The sequence below is a fragment of the Podarcis cretensis genome, assembly GCF_951804945.1.
Source record: "Podarcis cretensis genome assembly, chromosome: 8".
In the NCBI taxonomy this organism is placed as follows: Eukaryota; Metazoa; Chordata; class Lepidosauria; order Squamata; family Lacertidae; genus Podarcis; species Podarcis cretensis.
In genome coordinates, this window is record NC_137177.1 from 87,752,985 (window position 1) to 87,773,244 (window position 20,260).

A 20,260-nucleotide genomic window follows, 5' to 3' on the forward strand; every position below is an offset into this window, starting at 1 on the left:
TAGCACGAGTAAAGGGTTTTATTTTATCCAAATCCAGCCAAGCTCCTGGACCAGCCACCATTGTGATGATAAGACCACATTCCCAGGGCCATGCCTACCTGCCATGCCAATCACTTATCAGTCTTCCTAATGGGTTTCAGTTGAGAATTACTTTTAGACTTCGTTCTTTTCAAGGTCATTCGACAATGACCTGGTCGTGTCGGTCCAGCTTCAGGCATCACCCATAAAAGGCAGGCTGATAACAGCAGCTCCACCAACCCGTTATTTCAGCCAGATCCATTTGTCGCCCACCTCAGCGTTGTAGCCTTGTTCGTATTTACGTCCAGGAAGCTGCAGTAGAAAGCACAGAAGATCCATGAGGATAAGGGCACAGCTTCACACTTGTCATCACTCCCCTGAAAATATAAGAGCGGGCCTGCTGGATCAGGCCAAAGCATCCTGTTCCCACTGTGGCTAGCCAGATGGCTATGAGAAGGCAGACCTGAGTGCCACAGCAGTTTTCTCCCTAACTTTAGATTCCCGACAAGTGACATTCAGAGGCATAACGACTCCAGGAAAACAGTGAGAAGAATATTGTCGCTGTGGCTCATAGCCATAAACAATTCCCTTTTCAAAGGTGGTGGCTGCCACGACATCTTATGAGAGCCAATTCCACGGCGGCGGCACAGCATAAAAAAGACCTTCCTTCAGCTTCTCCAATGTTTAGCTTCACCGCATGACCCCATTAAGGTAAAGGGACCCCTGACCATTTAGGTCCAGTCACGGCCGACTCTGGGGTTGCAGCGCTCATCTCGCTTTACTGGCCGAGGGAGCCGGCATACAGCTTCCGGGTCATGTGGCCAGCATGACTAAGCTGCTTCTGGCGAACCAGAGCAGCGCACGGAAATGCCGTTTACCTTCCCACTGGTGCGGTACCTATTTATCTACTTGCACTTTGATGTGCTTGCGAACTGCTAGGTGGGCAGGAGCAGGGACCGAGCAACGGGAGCTCACCCCGTCAGGGGAATTCGAACCGCCGACCTTCTGATCGGCAAGTCTTAGGCTCTGGGGTTTAACCCACAGCGCCACCCGTGTCCCTTATGACCCCACTACGTTCTAGCATTATATGAGAGGCAGAGAAAGCTGCTCTCATTCCACTTTCTCTATACTATGCATGGTTTTATACACCTCTTGCCATGTTCTCATCACACACACACACACACACACACACACACACACACACTTCTTAAGTGTGTTGTCATAATAAAATGTTCCTTTCTCCTTGAAAAAAGCCTGACCACGTGGGCATGAGGTGGTAGCCATCCTTCATAGGGAGCTGTTTCAGCTTCATGATATTTTGGTTGCCCTTTCTGAGCCCTTTGGGGTATGGCAACCAGAACTGAACACAGTTTTTCAACGTAAGGTTTTTTTAGCAGGCTGTGGAAAACACTGACCCCGCAAACTTATAATGGACTGATAGCCATTCCCTCTCCTCTCTGGTTCTCTCATAAGAACATTAGAAGAGCCTGGCTACTGGATCAGGCCAATGGCCCATTTAGTCCAGCTTCCTGTTTTCACAGTGGCCAGCCAGTGCAAGCAGGACCTGAGAATGAGAGCCCTCTCTCCTCCTGTGGTTTCCAGCAACTGGCATTCAGAAGCATTGTTGTCTCTAACTGTGGAGGCAGAGAATAGCTAGTAAACCATCAACAGCCCTCTCCTTCAGGAAATTCTCTCATCCTCTTTTAAAGCCATCTAAGTTGGTGGCCATCACTGCCTCCTGTAGGAGAGCCAAAGTTTAAGTGCTGTATGAAGAACTGCAGCTGCAGATCTCCAGAGAATTCTTTTTTTAAGAAAACTGCAAGTTTCAGAATTTTTTTTGGGGGGGGGGATTGGGCACAAGTTTTTTTTCATAACAGTGTACATTTTTTAAAAGTAATTTTTACATTTATTCTATTAAAACAATTCAACATTAATACATATTACGAATATACAAACAAACATACATTTTATATAATCCTTAAAAATATTCATACATACCCACACTCAATCCCACACATACTTTTCCCACCACCACCCCTCACCCCACCCTTGTGTTAGACCTCCAATCTACTCAACTGCAATTTCTTTCCACTTCTATTACTTTCTTTCACACACTTCTAAACCAACTTTCTACTTCTTTTTCTGTTACACATTGTTATCCATCTTATTTAGTATTTCAGTATTTATAACGGAACTTGTTTATTCTAACAGGAGTTCTGATTTTTCAATACGATTTTGCAAATATCCTTTAAACATCTTCCAGTCCTTGTCTATCTTCTGTTTTGAGATCCTTCAGATTTCTCCCATTGCTTTGGATATATTGTAATACTCCAATAATTTGGCAAGCCACTCTGTTTTTGTCGGTATTATACCACTTTTCCACTTTTACATTTTTTTGTGTACAAAATACCACCTCTCTCAGACTACAGATCTAAAAGGTGAGCTGTTTGAGGATCAAATAACCTCATTTTAAAAATTGCTAAATTGAAAAAGGTGGGTGGTTATGTACAAGGCACCTGAAGTATCTGAGCATGAAACCAAAAGAACACTGACAAGATGAAGGTTCACAGCCCATCACCGTGAAAAAGTACCAGCATGCTGGACCTTAAACCTTAAATATGCAGGATGTCTCTTGGGAGTTCCTCTTCTGCCACCTTCCAAAATTACATTTTACTGTACCACCACTGAATGTTCTCCTCTTACCTCCTTGTATTCAGTAAATGCTTTGTCAGCATCGAGGCCTCCCACTGTGATTTCAGGTATGTAGAAAGGGAGAGTGGTAGGGAGGATCACACTGTACTTGTCCTGTGCCCTAACATGCAAAAAAAATAACAACAGCAACTTGGTTATGCTTACTGAAAAGGCAGCAGCTTTGGGGATTCACACCGGGGGTGGGGGGGTGGGGGGTGGGAATGACAGCATTTTTTGGGTGGTGGGGGTAAGGAGAGAAGGTGCTCCTTTCAATCTATCAACATCAGTTAATAATAATAATAATTTATTATTTATACCCCGCCCATCTAGCTGGGTCCCCTCAGCCACTCTGGGCGGCTTCCAACAAAACACTAAAATACAATAACCTATTAAACATTAAAAGCTTCCCTAAAGAGGGCTGCCTTCAGATGTCTTCTAAAAGTCTGGTAGTTATTTTTCTCTTTGACATCTGGTGGGAGGGTGTTCCACAGGGCGGGTGCCACTACCGAGAAGGCCCTCTGCCTGCTTCCCTGTAACTTGGCTTCTCACTGCGAGGGAACTGCCAGAAGGCCCTCGGCGCTGGACCTCAGTGTCCGGGCAGAACGATGGAGGTGGAGACGCTCCTTCAGATATACTGGACCGAGGCCATTTAGGGCATTAAGGTCAGCACCAACACTTTGAATTGTGCTCGGAAACGTACTGGGAGCCAGTGTAGGTCTTTCAAGACCGGTGTTATATGGTCTTGGTGGCCGCTCCCAGTCACCACCCACCCACCCAAAAGCAGGCCAGAGTTCCACAGAGGGGGATAGACAAGCAGCTTTTCTCCTTCCTCGGCTTGGGCTTGAATTAAGTACCAATTAAGTACCAGCTTCAAAGGTGCTTGCTGCCTCTCTGCATGAGTCACTACTCTGTTTTGCCTCTGCACAGGGTGGGCATCTCCACCTAGCAAATGAATGGCCCAGAAATGCAGAATGCAGAATACAGAAATGAATACAGAATGCAGAATTACAGAAATGCAGAAATGCAGCTGAACCTCTGCAAGTCATTGCTGTTTGCTGCTAATCCGAGGGCATAAAAAACCAGGGTTAGCATCCCCCTGAGGGGAAGGCAATCCCCACTGTGAAGCACCTCAAACTTCAATCCTAGATAAAAAAATAAAAATATATCAAGAGTATGCCTTGATAATCCAATTGGCAAAAATTTATAAATCAAAATCAAATATCTGTTGGAGATGCAAGAAAGAAATAGGAACAATGTTTCACATGTGGTGGGAATGCCGACCTATTAAACAATTTTGGAATGAAATATATGAATAAATCAAAAAGATGTTTAAAATATCTTTTAGTAAAAAACCAGAGGCATTCCTTTTAGGTATAATTACAAACGAAATTCATGGCAATCAAAGGAAAGTACTCCTCTATGCGACAACAGCTGCCAGAATGCTCATAGCAAAAATGGAAAGGGGGGGAAATTCCATCAATAAAAGAATGGCAAATTAAACTTTGTGAATATATAAATTTGGCAAGATTCACAGCATTCTTAAGGGGACAATCAGACCAAAAATTAGCAAAAGAATGGGATTGTGTTAAAGAATATAAGAAAAAACATTGTTCTGGAGTAAGTATATCGGTATGTAACGAATGAAGCTTTGCAGGGTTAAAGAAATTGAAAAACGGTGTGAATGGTATAAAGATAGAGGTAATTTACATTAGACACAACAGTTCAGAAAGATTAAAAATTGTGAGGTCTCAAAACAGAGGAAGGAAGTCAATATGTACGTAAAGATTATTATGATGGCATGGTTTTCTTTGTAGGTGTGGTTTTGTTTTGTGTTTTTTCTTCTTCTTTTGGATTTTATGTTTGTAATTTTTGTTGTAATTTTGCATTGGGGGGGGGGGAGATAATTCAATATACAGGAAACACTGCTGTATGTATTCAATTCTGAAACATTAAAGCTGTGCCACGCTCCGCAGCAGGAGGCGGCTCTGAGATGCTTCTGTAAGCAAGAGATGCAACATGAAAGGAGACTAGTTAGACTAGTTAGAAACTCCATCCTTACAGAACCCTCAAGTGATGAAAAGAGACGTCATCCTGTTCGGGCCAAGGCCCCTTGTTGAACTTCAGGTACTCAATATCTTCTATTACCTGCCAAGAGAAAAGGATTAGCATCAAAGCAACCAGTCAGCTTGCCACAAGGACACCTGAGCTTCTTTGCTACCACAAGGCTGCAAGGCCAAGATGACCAAGGGGTATATGCTGCACCACAGGCGTTAAAGTATGGAGTTTAGATGGGTTTTTAAAAATCAGCTTAATCTGGAGAATGAACTGGAATGAAATGTGGTGGAAAGTCTAAAACAGGCACACCCAACCTGCAGCCCTCCAGATGTTTTGGCCTACAACCCCCATGATCCCTAGCTAGCAGGACCAGCAGTCAGGGAATTGTAGTCCAAAACATCTGGAGGGCCGAAGGTTGGGGATGCCTGGTCTAAAATCTGCAACAAGGAACTCCATTAAGTGCAGAGTTCAGGCAAGGTGATTAGAAAGGAAATGAGAGACTGAGCAATTCCTGTTCCCAGCAAGCCAATATCCTGTAACTCACCCCCCCCCAATATTTTGGTTTACAGTACAATCAAATCTCTGCCTTGCTTGGAAAGTAAGGATGGTCTGTGTAGGGGGCAGTTCCAAGGAAGTGGTTCAGATATACACGTTTTTGCATCTATGTGCCATCCCTGGACACGATCCACCACAAGACACGATCAGACTGTGATTTGCCTACCTTCCCAGGGGGAACACAAAGTGGCTAACGGTTCAGCATCACACACACAGATAATAAATCACAATATTAATAACTTCATAGCACAGACACCACTGCAGTATCACCAAGGAGGCCATCTGAGAACTTCTGCATGCAAAAGCGGTGTTCTTCCATTCAGCTGTGAGCCCTCCCTTTGATCACTTGCAGGGGAAAGGACACTCCTCTGAACCTCACTGGAAGTTGAAGGGACAAATTCTTGCCACCTACTTCCTACAGCTCCCCCAATACTCCAGGGGAAGAGGTGAAGGTGCATGTGTGATAAAACACACCAAGAATTCAAGGCCTTTTGTAAGCTTAATGCAACCCTTGCCCCAGGGACGGCCATATTGCTTTTCTTAAAATCATAGAACTGTAGAGCTGGAAGGAACCCCAAGGGTCATCTAATCCAACCCCTGTAATGCAGGAATCACAGCTAAAGAATTCCTGACAGATCGATAAAACAATAAACACATCTCAAAACCAATTCTGATATAGATGCAGACTGGGAAATTCCCTACTTGAAAGGCTTGCTGCACAAAGACCTGTCAGCTTCCAGCTGATGCAGTTAGTTCACTCCCACTTCCACAGAAACCAAGAGGGAGGAAATACAATGGAATAAAGGAGAAATATCACACACACACACACACACACACACTGGCTAGAACGAGCAGGCAGGGGGTGTTGGATACGGCTTGCTCTGCTAGCCTAGTTGCACTTCTCTGAACATGCCCACTTTATTTCATCCTTCCTGAACCTGACAAAGGAAAGCTGGAAAGATGGACAGTAAACACACAAGCAGTTTCCACCACCATGAGAGCAATGGAAGGGATCCTGCAAAAGAGGTCACACACAGAGAGAGAGAGAGCTCATGGCAACTTACTTTTTCCACGTGTTCAGCCTCGCTTGTGGTATACTGCAAGACCTCAGAAGTCTCACTAGAAGGAAACAAGGTAACATTGAATCACTTTGTTTGATATGGGGGAAAATAATAATAATAATAGTAATAATAATAATTTATTATTTATACCCCGCCCATCTGGCTGGGTTTCCCCAGCCACTCTGGGCAGCTCCCAACTGCATATTAAAAACAATACAGCTTAAAAAACATTAAAAACTTCCCTAAACAGGACTGCCTTCAGATGTCTTCTAAAAAGTCAGATAGTTGTTTATTGCCTTGACATCTGCTGGGAGGGCATTCCACAGGGCAGGCACCACTGCTGAGAAGGCCCTCTGCCTGGTTCCCTGTAACCTCACTTCTCGCAGCGAGGGAACCACCAGAAGGCCCTCGGCGCTGGACCTCAGCTGGATGATGGGGGTGGAGACACTCCTTCAGGTATATAGGACCGAGGCTGTTTAGGGCTTTAGAGGTCAGCACCAATACTTTGAATTGTGCTCGGAAACATATTGGGAGCCAATGAAGATCTTTCAGGACCAGTGTTATATGGTCTTGGGAAACAAGAGGCAACCCCCAAATCACATACTGCATGTATGTCATGGAGTTGCTACAGAATGTGCCATATCCCAGAGCTGCAGGAGAGATGAGAATGGATTCTGGAGGGGCAACAGGACATATCTGGGGTAACACAACAACCTTTCAACGACAACATGCTTGGGAGAAGGTGGGGTGGAGGGCGGCAGCGGCAGAGAGACACAGCTGTAATCACAGATTTTGGTGAGGTTCGTTTGACAACAAGCCGAGCCTTTAGTGTCATTGGCCCAATCCTGTGGAATGCCCTGCCACTTGAGATTCAGCAAGCACCTTCTGTGCCAACTTTTAAATGCCTGTTGAAAACTTTTCCATTCTGCCATGCCTGTTCAGGCAAACAACACAATCCTCCACAATGGTTAACTGATATCTCTTTTTAACTTCTTTATGACTTTTATTGTATAGCTTTATGTTTAACTGCTGCGATATATTTTTTTTTATGACATAGCAGTACATAAACATTTTTATAATTAGTAAATAAATAAATAAAAACGGAAGGGGAAAGCTACAAAATCATACGATACAATACAATAATCTTTATTGTCATTGTCCCATACAGAACAACGAAACTGAAAAATCTACGTAAGACATTCAAAACCCAACAAGCCTGCTACCCAGCTATCCCAACCTGGTTAGCCCCCTAAAAACTATGATGCCCCATTTTTAAGTACAATTGTATTGTAAATAGAATTGTAGAGTTGGAAGGGACCCAGGGGTCATCTAGTCCAACCCTCTGCAATGCATTAATCAAGAAGAACTAAATATGCCTTGAGTGTTTTCAATAGCACAGAAAGGTGAGATATAAATTGTTTTATTAAATAAATTCCAACTTGCAGAACGATAGCCTAAAAACATACAAGAAACAAAATATTAGTTAAAAGTAAGAAATCCCATATTGAAATGGATTAAGTTAAGCAAGTACAGGAGTTAAGAGAATTCAGAGCAGAAACAGAGAGGTGCAGCAAAACAGAATTTTTTTAAAAAAGAAGTAATTAAGTTAATTTCTTCAAAGGTAATTTATATAAACTGGAAGTGTCTGAAATAATGTGGCAGGAAAGAATGAGTAAATTGAGTTGTTTGGAAAGCAAAATTAACGAAGATGTAGTTTTGGACAGGACAAGAAGGGGTCAAAAACAAATGCAGTGTGAAGATGAAGAACCAACTAGGAGAGGCCACACCTGAAGATGTGGGAGTAGAAGTCCAGAAGCAAATTGAAATGGGGCGAAAAGAGTGCAGCCAGATGTGAACCTGGAAAGGGTGGCACAAGGCAGAGAAAGAAGAGCCAAGAGGGTTAAGACAGATCAGCCTATGAATGGAAACACCCAAGAGGGAAGCACCGTCCAGTTCTTTTCTTTCAGTTCTTTGACAGAGAGCAAAGCTGAGATTTGCACTGTAATTTCTAAGGCCAATCGTACATTAAAAACCAGAATACAAACAGTGTAACACAAAGCTGCTGATGTACAAGCAGTTTTACTAAACGGTGCTTGTTTCGTGTTAACACATGCTAACCTTATCTGAGGCAGGAAAGATTTCTTGTAGCCATCTTCAATGCTCTGAAGATACGCAGGTGATACTTTCTTTTCATACGGCTTTAAAATAAAATAAAAATCACACATTCAAACTCAATGTGACTGAAGCTACTACTGCTGTATTCATTTGACCAGCTAAAGTCGTTTAACTACCACCTTTATTATAACATCTAGAATTTCCAGAGAGGCTTCAGAATTATTTGTACCAACGCAGTGCTGATCAAAGTCAGAAGATGCACTTGTCCAGGAAGGTCTTTCCCTCTTGCCCTTTAGTAATACCAGTAGGGGAGGGACGAAAAGTCACACCACAAGACACTTTTGTAACTTACTTACTTGAGTGATTGCTTTCCTACCCCACCGTTTCCTCCAAGTTCTCCCCACTCTGCTGGAGCAGAAGGAGATGGAAGTGGAACCACTCATTCCTTCCACTCAGCTGAGATCAGCTCCTCTCCCCCACCCTGAAATTCCACCTGGCCATTGTAAGAAGAAACCATGCAGCTTTAACAACCAGTGTCTGGCTTTGCTTGTTTTCCTCTTCCCTCCTCATCCCCTTTTCCTTTTGCCTTGTATGTTTTAATTATAAGCCCCTGGGGCATGGACTTCTGTAAACCACTCTGCAAACCTTTTCAGCTCAAGAGGCTGGCAAAAATGCTTTATATAAATAAGGAAGCAAGCTGACTCGCAGAGTTAAAACGTAATATATTCCTATGAGGACAGTCTTCCACACCCTAAAGCGATTTGTCAGTAGAAAAAGAATCCTGGTACCACAAGTTCTACATTTCTGGAGAAGAAGCACTCTTTGTCAGACTAATACACTAAGCCCGCAACTCACGTGGGGGTTACAACCCTGGGATCACACCTAAAGCCAAAATCACATGTAGTCAAAACACACTGGGTTCAATGGTCGGTGGGATGGCCAAAGTCTTTTCCCCCCGTACACTCTCTTGCTTTCCACCTCCCTTATTTGTTATTTTGCCAAGGTGATAAAGCTGAATGTGCACAAGTTAAATGTGTGTAAGTTGCGGGCTTAGTGAACACAATATTATTCGCCCGCCCAAACCAAGCATACCTTGCCTCTCTCTTCAATCCTTTTCATTACTTCTGAGACAGGTACGTCAATATAAATGGTCAGGTGAGGGGGCAAGAAATCAGAAAGACTAAGATCCTTCATTGTATCATAGTGCTCCACGCCTAGAAAGAAAGCCAGCGAGAGAATGCTTTCGTCAGCTAAAGGCATGTCTTGTTTCAGGCAGAGAAAATGGAAAGTTTTACACCAGCTATTCAAACCACTCTGTAGCAGATGTGTACTGAAATGTACCACTGTATCACATTGTGCCTGTGAGACCACCTTTGGAGAGTCAAAAAATTAAAAATCGCTTGCAGATGACCCAGCAAGTCCCCTTCTCCTGCCACAACTCTCTCTGCTCCCTCATTCTCCTACCCAAAAGCCAGGAAGCTCTGTGGTTAGATCAGCACACACCAAGAACACAGCAACTCTTTGTACAAGGACAAGCCAAGGAGCTCCCTCATTGCCTAGCTCAGAGGTCATAGTGTGTCTGCCTTGCAAATAAAAAGTCCCAGATCAATTCCCTGCATCTCAAGGGAGGGTTGGGAGAGACTCCTACTCAACAGCAAGTTCCTTCTACTTACATGATGATGCTATATCACAACCCACCCCCCAAACACACACACACATACCACAGTGGTCATGGGCAGAGCAGAGGGAGGTAAGTTTCAGGTCTGGGGGAAAAGTGAAGAGTACAATTGGGCTCCCCTGTTCCAGTCCTACCTTCTTCCAACAGGATTCGGGCCTTGTTTGTTTGCCCCCCATAATCCAAAGCAGTACCGATGATGGCTGGGTTATAAATCTTTTAAATAAATAAAAAATTCAAACGATGACTTACACCTCTTGTGGATGTAGCCCTGCTTATACATCGCCTCCAAGAACACAAAGTCACTGTAGGGGGAGCGCTCCAGAACCACTCCTTGCCCTGAAGTTAAAAAGGGACCACAACTTCAGAATGAGACACACCATCACATATTATTCATACAAGTTAGGGGGTTTGGGCTTAGAGCGAGGTAAGTTTTTATTTAGGCAACCTTTATTTAAAGCTTGTGCTCCTCAACGCTGCTTCTTATTATGATTTTCTCCCAGTTTGCAAAGCAGCATTATGCAGGCAATAATTAATTTTTTGACACCATATCCTAAAGCCCACATGTTCAAGGTCTGCTAATCACAGGAAGAACCTGCAGTTGTATCTTAAAGTTGGCAGGAAGTGCAGTGCTCTGCTTTGGCAAACCACTCAACCCTCCAGATCATATTTGTTCAAAATACCTTTGAAGAAGTACAGTACAATCAGATCTTATACAGGAATTCTATTCTGGGGGTGGCACATATACAGTGGTGCCCCGCAAGATGAATGCCTCGAAAGACGGAAAACTCGCTAGACGAAAGAGTTTTCCGTTTTGGAGGTGCTTCGCAAAACGAATTTCCTATGGGCTTGCTTCGCAAGAGGAAAATGTCTTGCGAGTTCCTGCGGGGATTTTTTCCTCTCCCCCCCCCTTTTTCTAAGCCGCTAAGCCGCTTATCCGCTAATCCGCTAATCCACTAAAAGCCACTAAAAGCAGCTAAACCGCTAATAGCGCTAATCCGCTAAGCCGTCAATGGGCTTGCTTCGCAAGACGAAAAAACCGCTAGACGAAGAGACTCGCGGAACGGATTCTTTTCGTCTTGCGAGGCCCCACTGTACGCAAAAATGTGCGTACTCAAACCACCCTATTTACTCTTCTGGAAGCGTGTAGCAAACAGGCCTTGCCCACCAAGCAAGGCAGAGAACTTTTAAGTGGGCAAGGCCAGCTCAATGTGTTAGCTCTGGGGTGCTTCTGCAGGGCCATCCGAGCTCTCATAAGATCTCACAGGGCTGTCCCCAGGCTTCCAAACCCAGCACGCCGAGAAAGCCTAGCCCAGAAAGGAAAGTAGAAAGTTTAAAAGCTCTTTTTCACCCCTGAAAAAACATGTGTGCATTTAATTTGCTAAATTTCAACCAGCCTGTCTTCAATCATGCAAGTTGCAATTGCACAAGTACCGCTTCTCAAAACGTTCTAGTCTTCATCAACCTGGTATCTGCAATGTCCAAGAAGCTTGCCGCCAATGAGACTTGTAATCCAAAACATCTGGAGGGCACCAGGTTGAAGAAGACTGAAGAACCAACTATGGCTGGCTGCTGCCCTGTGCATTCTCAGTTATGGTTTTTTGTTTTGTTTTTTGCCACATTTTCTCTAAACAGAATCCAAATTTCAATTAGTAAGTTTATTTAGGAACAAAAGGAACTACATTACCTGTGGTCAGCAGGTGTTCCAGGGCATCAGCGTACTGTAGGAGGCGGTTACTGAATAACCAGGCTTGAAGCCGATATGAGTTTCCATCTGGGTGTTTAGGACTGCTGTAAAATTTCTCCAGGCTACAATTACCGCTGAATTTTGAATCCAATATTGTTCTATCTCCTGTGACCCTGTCCACATAATGAATATCTGCTTCTGGAAAGTATCGCATACCTGGAAAGAGCAATCAAAGATTTGAAAGGGAAAGCTAGATATTGATGTTCATCTTAAGCCACTACAGAATACAAGCTGAATTGCGTCTCTATACACATGCAAGGGCTTTCTTTACATTATCTACGCAGCACTCTTCAACGACATTCCACTCCAAGCCCACTTTTCAGAAGCGAACCAGTGCAAGACATCTGGAGGTCTCTGTCTTTAAAATAGTCTTCTCAAATCCCATCTTCTCCAGATGGCCACTGCTGTATATTTATTTATTTTATACACCTTGTGTCCTGAGGGATCAGGATGGATCAAAGTGTAATATAACACTAAGACACCCATTATCTAGGATATTAGAAGTTGATTAAAAATCTTTTTTGTCAATTTAGAAAGTGTTTCTGATTAAAAACAGATTCATCAAGTTATTAATTATGCTTAAAATAAGCAACCAAAATTCCACAGGGCTGACAGATACTTTCTCATACAAGGCATTTCTCCTCCTCCATCACATATTAGGGAACATCTCTTCTGAGGCAGCACTTGCCAAAACATAGACACATAGGAGAAGAGCAGGTGGAAGAAGATTGGAAGAAGTTTAAAAACTATTTACAAAAACATTGTAAAATTTTTGAATGTTGAGGACACTGAAATGAAACGAAGAGGTTCTAGTGAATAAGATAAATAAGAGTATGAAAGAAGGGATAGATATTGGACGAAAATCTGAATAATATAATATTTGAAGGAATTTTTAAAGGATAAAATTAATAAAAATGAATTTTCTGAATTAAATTTAAAGTGGAATAGAAGAAAGGAGGGCGGGTGGAAGTCAGGAAAATAAGGTTATGAAGGATATGAATTTGAAGAGAGTTTTTTTCCCTTTCTTTTTATGTTAAATTTTTCTTAAGCTTTTTTTTTAGGTGTGTAATATTGTTCTTTTTTTCTGTTTTGGTTATGTATTGATTGTGTGTTTTTGTTGCTTGAATGTTGGTGTTTGTTGATGTTTTGATGTTTATTGTTTTATTGTAAAATTAATAAAATAGCATTTAAAAAAAAATAGACACACATTTATAAACAAAGATGGTTTGCTGTTTACAAAGACAGGCAGTATCGTACAATGGTTAGAGTATCAGACTAGGGCCTGGGCGAACAGGAGTCAAATACCCACTTGGCCATGAAGCTCACTAGGTGACCCAGGTCAGGTACTGCCTCACCTGCCTCACAGGGTTGTTGTGGGAGATAAATGAAGAGAGGATGAACTATGCACCTTAAGGTTCTTGGAGAAAAAGATGGAATATAAATGCAGTGATGCAATAGTTCCATTTCGTCTCCAAACGTATGTAGATTTGACTCAGAAAATATAACTTGCAACTAGTTTGCTATGGTTTTGTTAATTGTGCAATAGGCCTATATGAAATGAACCCTCCAACCCAGAGCCAGCCATCAAAAGTCAACCAGAATGAAGAGGGCTGTCATTGATACATAGATAATCTATGCTGATTCCCAAAAAAGCAGCAACAGAAAAACACACCCAAAGCTCCGATACAAAAATTAAATAGAAACAGGGTGGGCGGGCAAAAAAATATCTCCCTCCTCCACTTGAATAGCCAAAGACCTAGTTTAAGAGGAATGCTTTTGTCTACCACCTAAAGATATGTAACAATGGTACTAGGTGAGCCTCCCCCAAGGAGGGCATTCCACTACCCAAAAGGTTACAAATTATGTGTGGGTTCCAACAGCAATACAGGAGTACATGCCTAGCTTCTCTGCTACTTGCTGCGCAAGCTTGCCCTTGCCGCTTCGTAGATTGCCATCCACCGTGAAGACTTTGCTGTATTCATTCAACCTTGGAGTAGTTCTCTCTCCCAAAATATATGCCAGCCAGTTATACCGTAAGCTGCACCGGGAACTCACATGAAGCCTTGCCTAGAAGGGAAAAATCAGATTGAATTAACAATATTTGGGATTTAATGTTCTGCCATATTAACATTATATGCAACAAAACCATACTGTGTATGTGGTGGTGGTGGTGGTTGTTTTTTTTTGGGGGGAACCACAGTATTGACCTAACTCTGACAGAACTTTTCAAAAAGAAACATTAGATGTCATTAGATAGCTTTATACCAGTTTCACCAGAAATGCAACAGAACACTATTATTTATTTATTGCTTATTAACTGCAATTACATCCCAACTTTTCCCCTCAAGGAGGTGGCATACTTGGCTCTGCTGCTTCTCATTTAATTCGTAAAACAACCCTATGGGGTAGGTTAGGCTCAGGGTCACACCCACTGAACTATGAGGCTAAGTGGGGATTTAATGCCTGGCCTCCCAGGTCCTAGTCCAATACTCTAACTACTATATCACACTGGCTCCCTACAATGAACAGAATTCTCCCCAATTATAACTGAGCTTCCTTTCATTGGACTCAGCTATACAGCTGCAAACAAAACGTTTTAAGTGTGTTTTAAGTGTGATATAAGAATGTGACACAAGATGGCAATGGTGAGCTTATGGGAAATTCAATGTATTTCTAAAAACGCTTTAAAAAAAAGCATTTCAAAATGGTTTTTATATATGTGTAGATTCCACCATTAATACCAGCATATCACCAATTGTCACATTCACAAATTAAGATGGATTCAAACAATCATACAATGACTGAAATATTGCCAGCAACAACTTAATAGGCAAAATCTTCTATAGATTCTGGACACCTTAAGGGCCACCACCTCCCCTATCTACTCTCTTATCTGTCTTCTTCAATAACTGAAGTTCTGATATGTGTGCTCCCAACTAGCGGAAGTTCAACAGGAGCTAAATAGGATCAGGGCCCTCTCAGCAGGAGCACCAAAGTCTGACAAGGAAGCCTGCAGAGGCCCCAAAGTGTCTTCAGACAACAGCAAACTTTATTTTGTCTCAAGATAAAGCAGGACATAAATATTTCAAACCAATACCATTGGTACCAACTAGAAATCTCAAGTTTCTGTCACACAAGAGATCAGTGTCACATTTCACATCAGTTACAAAGCTGACAGCTGCTTTACCCCCTCTCCATATCATATTAAAAAAAGGACAATTATTAAAGAGCAAGGGTTTCTTGCAATATTAGCAACCTTACCTGAGGCATCTTAATGACTTTTCTATGTAAACCTACAACTCCATTGTATGTGTGTGTGTGTGTTTTTAAGCAACTGTTTAACCGCGAGTGTTAAGCTCATTAAGTGATTCCCTAAATCTGCATTTAGCTAAAAGTACTACTTCCCTGAAACGAAAAACACCGAAACCCCCCTCAGAAAATGCCTCGTTTGCCATCTACTGTAAACTCTCCAGATGGATGCTTACGTTTGGCAATGACCTTTACCTAAACCGCTTTGCGGCGGGATATAAACACAGTAAGTAAACAAGCAATCTGCAAAGCGCTGTTTTAAAAAGGTAAGAAAATTGAACATTGGGGGGGGGGGGAGCTGGGGCAGCTTTCAGTCCATTATAATTCCTACAGTGGTTGCTGTCGACCCAAGCGATGCGGCCCCAATTCCAGCCCGAGGTGGGCCTGCTCGCCTTCCTCCCTCCCCGTCCACCTCTTTTTTTTTATATTTATTGAAATTTTCCAGAATAATACATTATAAAACAACAAAAAAGAAACAACAAAAATACAAAAATACAAAAAAAAAATTAAAAACAACTAAAAAACACATAAAATTTCCCTTTACCTATTTTCTTTTAACTTATTTTCCGGAACTCCTCATACCTCCCTTTCTTATATTCCAGTTCAAATTATAAATTCAGCAAATCCTCACCATTAGTTTTTACTTAATTCAAAACCTTATTTTCCATATCTCTTAAAACATTACAGCTGGAAACCACTTAATTTCTGTCCAACATCATTCTAACATTCATTAATTTTACAATATTTCTGCAAATAGTCTTTAAACTTCTTCCAATCTTCTTCCGCCGACTCTTTTCCCTGGTCTCGGATTCTGCCAGTCATTTCTGCCAATCCCATATAGTCCATCATCTTCATCTGCCATTCTTCCAGAGTGGGTAGATCTGGTGTCTTCCAATATTTTGCGATGAGTATTCTTGCTGCTGCTGTAGCGTACATGAAGAAAGTTCTATCCTTCTTTGGCACCAATTGGCCGACCATGCCCGGGAGAAAGGCCTCTGGTTTCTTCAGAAAAGTGTATTTAAATACCTTTTTCATTTCATTGTAGATCATTTCCCAGAAAGTCTTAATCCTTGGGCACGTCCACCAAAGGTGAAAGAATGTACCTTCAATTTCTTTACATTTCCAACATTTATTAGCGGGCAAGTGATAAATTTTTGCAAGCTTGACTGGGGTCATGTACCACCTGTAAATCATTTTCATAATATTCTCTCTTAAGGCATTACATGCCGTAAATTTCATACCGGTGGTCCATAACTGTTCCCAGTCAGCAAACATAATATTATGTCCAACATCCTGTGCCCATTTAATCATAGCAGACTTCACCGTCTCATCCTGGGTGTTCCATTTCAGCAGCAAGTTATACATCTTTGACAAAACCTTAGTTTTGGGTTCTAACAATTCTGTTGCTAATTTCGATTTTTCCTTTTTTTTTTTAATTTCATATTTATTAAGATTTTTGAATACAAATGCATAAATAAAAATTACTTACATCATAACATAGTTTCGTCTCTTCTTTGGACTCCCTCACATCTCCCACTCCCACTTACATCGTTACAGAAGATTTTTTTCCAAGCAAACTACCCACTTGTTTACAATATTTATCTCCGCTCATTTAAATGAAATCTAACAATTCTCCAAAAAATTTATATTTTCCTTATTTCTCACTTATCATCAAAATCAAATCTAGTTCAATGGTAGGCAGTTATTTATGATCTAGCATCCTTCTTAGCATTCAACCAAATTACAATATTTCTGTAAATAAATCTTGAATTTCCCCCAGTCCTCCTCAACCCTCTCTTCTCCCAGGTCTCGGATTCTGCCAGTCATCTCGGCCAGTTGCATATAGTCCATCAGCTGCATCTGCCACTCTTCCAGTGTGGGTAGATCTTGAGTTTTCCAATTCTTAGCGGCTAATTTCGATTTTTCCACCTGGAATCCAATTTTCTTGTCCAATTTATAAGCCTCCATTATCTGATCATAGTGAAGCCAATCTGGCACTTCCTCCCCGTCCACCTCGCAGGGTGGGAGCTCTGGGGGGCCAGACGCCGCCTCTCAGCCTAGCCTACCTCACAGGGTTGTTGTGGGAGAGGGAGAACCAAGGGCGGGCGACACCTTGAGGGGGAAAGGCGGGTCCACAAGGGAAGCCCTTCTCCCCCCCTCCCCCCTTCCTACTCACCCCCCTGAGCGAGCTGAGTCCCGCGCGGGCCCTTCCAGCCCGCAGCACCGGCGCCAAGGACATGGCGGCCCTCAAGGGTAGCGGAGGCCGCTCGGCAGACAAGCGCAGCTCCCAGAGAGGCCGCCGCCGCCGCCTCCCGCGCCGCCAAATCCGTCGCGCCCCGATGACGTCCCGCGGAGGCCGCGCCCCTTTCCGCCCCCCCCCCCCCCCCCGGCGCTCTCGGATGGACCAATCAGGGCGCACTTCGGTTGGGAAGGAACGGCCGCGGGCGGGCGGAGGGGGCAGAAAGGGCGCAGACGGCGCCCTGGGCGGGGAGGCTCCTCCTCTCTCCTCCCGCGGAGAAGCCATGGCTCTCCTGGGCCGCCTGGGAGCCCTCCTGCAACGGGCCGTGGAGACGGTGAGCGGCGGGGCGAGGGAGCCGAGCTGGGCTGGCCGCTGGGCTCCCTGACTGGCTGGCTGGCTGGTCAATCAACTGATCAGGGAGCTGACTGGCTACCTGATTGGTTATCCGGCAGGCAGGCTAGCTGGCTGGCCACCTGGCAAACGAATTGATTGGTTGGTTGGCTGGCTAAGAAGCTGGCTGTCAGGCTACCTGGCTACCTAATTGTTTGGCATGGGCATAAAGGTAAAGGTAAAGGTACCCCTGCCCTTGGCATGGGCATAGCCCCCCCATTAATACAAATCCGAGGTTCAAAACAAAAATCCTGGCCATGCCCATGTTGGTTGGCTCACTGGCTACCTGGCTGGCGGGTGACCCACGCAGGTGGGGTCAGGGATGGAGCTCATTCCTTAGAAAACTGCTCCCCTCTTTGTTCCCTTCTGCCTGTCCTTTCAGGCTGGGCTGAGGACCAGGACCGGATTTAGGTTAGATGAGGCCCTAAGCTACCGAAGCTAATGGGGCCCTTTATATGTCCAGCTGTCCTTTGTCAACAACAAATTGTCCCTGTTTTTTTGTGTTGAATACAGCGGTTCCTCCGGTTGTGGACGGGATCCGTTCCAGAGCTCTGGGCAGATCCCGAGGTTTCCGCAACCGGAGGTGCTGCTTCTTCGCATGCGCGTGGCAGGATAGAGCGCTTCTGCACATGCGCGAGTGGCAAAACCCGGAAATATACTTCTGAGTTTGCCTCTTTCACATCCCAAAGTTTACGTTGCCCGAGGGTTCTACTGTATATGCTATATGGTAATTTATGGACCTAATAGGTACCTAAAGACATTTGCACATAACAAAATATGTATTTTATCAAAGTAATTGTTGAACTGAAATACTATTAAGTAGTATGGGGGGGGCAAGAGAATGGGGCCCTAAGCTATAGCTTGTTTGGCTGCAAGACGAATGCCTCGCAAGACGAAAAACGCGCAAGACGAAAGAGTTTTCCGTTTTTTGAGTTGTTCCGCAAGACGAATTTCCCTATGGGCTTGCTTCGCAAGACGAAACGTCTTGCGAGTTTGTTTCCTTTTTCTTAAAGCCGCTTAGCCACTAAGCCGCTAATGGGCTTGCTTCGCAGGACGAAAAAACCGCAAGACGAAGAGACTCGCGGAATGGATTAATTTCGTCTTGCGAGGCACCACTGTATATGTAAATCCAGTACTGCTGAGGAGGCATATGAGCAAGGGAGCAGCGTGGGCCTTTCCCCTCACAACCGCTTTCTTCTCTCCCCCCCCCCCCCCCGCAGGAGGAGCCACGCCTGGACCTCCCGGCCGCCTTCACGGACCACTGGAAGGGCATCACCCAGTATTACCTGGAGACCACCGGTAGGAACCCCTGTGGCCACGAATGCCAGCACTCGCTCCCTTTTATGTGCAGCCACACCTTGCTTTTCTTCTTGTTGAGCTGTTGCTACTTTCTTTACCGTTGCTCTTACTGTTGATTGATGGAAACGCAAAGCTTATGATACACATTATTTTTGTGGAGGTGGAGGAAGTTTCTTAGATTGTTAGCTGTGATTCCTGCACTGCAGGGGGTTGGGCCAGATGACACTTTGGATCCCTTCCAACTCCACAGTTCTGTGATTCTGTGAATGTTCTTTTCCGAAGGAAGGCAGGTGACATGCAGCCTCAAAGGGGAAATAATATCTTTGTGGCCCAAGTTGTCCTGACCTGTCAGACCGGTGTGGCACACATTCAAATGAGGCTATATATGGAGTTGAGATGCTTATCTCCCACCTTCCTGCCCAAAAAGTACCCTGGAGACACTCTTATCAAAATGATAATAAATCTTTCCCTTAAAAAGCAAACAAACCATGAAATCAAGGTGAGGAAAGGGGAATCTATAGGGACAGAATTGGCTAGTTTTGTTTCCTGCCATTTCCCCCTTTTAAGGATACATGACAGCTTTTGGATCCAACTGACATTTCCGAAGAACTTTGAAAGGCAGGAGTATATGATGTTAGTATGAGAAAATGCCATAGAGTGGGCTAGTCCTTGTTTTCCAAGAGGGAACCACCTTGCTGTTTTGCAAAAGGGCAAGTAGAAATACTTGTATAAATAAAATTATGGATAAAAGCCAGTTAACACTGGCAAAAAACAAATCCTGGCCCATAAATCAGCCTCCACCTGTGTGGTGTCCTCCAGATGTTAATGAACTGCTATAACTTCATCATCCTTGACCTCCGGTCTTGCTGTCTTGGAATCTGGAGGTTGGGGAAAGCTGCTACAGAGCTTCTGGGATCAGAGTGTGGTTGAGGAGCAGCACAGATCCTTTAGCCCTATTCAGAATTTGACATGCAGTTGCATTCTGCAGGTATCAGTTCTGGATATTTATTTTAATATCCCAAAGGAGCCCAGGGGAGCAAACAACAAGGAATAAATAAAAAACATATTAAAATGTTTTTAAATGATGCTTTTCAACCATCTTTTCA

At 43.6% G+C, this 20,260-nt stretch overlaps 2 protein-coding genes across 2 annotated transcripts in view; one reads left to right on the plus strand and one right to left on the minus strand.

Moving 5' to 3' along the window:
* NDUFA10 (NADH:ubiquinone oxidoreductase subunit A10) lies at window positions 1–17,750 on the minus strand (the record flags this gene model as incomplete). The annotated part of the gene is made up of 10 exons (XM_079987532.1): window positions 1–330; window positions 2,722–2,830; window positions 4,769–4,854; window positions 6,384–6,438; window positions 8,499–8,578; window positions 9,588–9,709; window positions 10,423–10,509; window positions 11,858–12,073; window positions 13,816–13,984; window positions 17,403–17,750. The coding sequence occupies 10 exons, from the start codon at window positions 17,748–17,750 to the stop codon at window positions 262–264; spliced, it is 1,341 nt and encodes a 446-aa protein (XP_079843658.1). The 3' UTR covers window positions 1–261.
* FHIP2B (FHF complex subunit HOOK interacting protein 2B) overlaps window positions 17,677–20,260 on the plus strand; it is a 16,930-nt gene continuing 14,346 nt past the window's right edge. Inside the window, exons 1-2 of the mRNA XM_079987455.1 lie at window positions 17,677–17,799; window positions 19,076–19,154. Of these exons, the coding sequence (XP_079843581.1) occupies window positions 17,749–17,799; window positions 19,076–19,154 (130 nt within the window). The 5' untranslated portion in view covers window positions 17,677–17,748. The remainder of the gene's footprint in view (window positions 17,800–19,075; window positions 19,155–20,260) is intronic.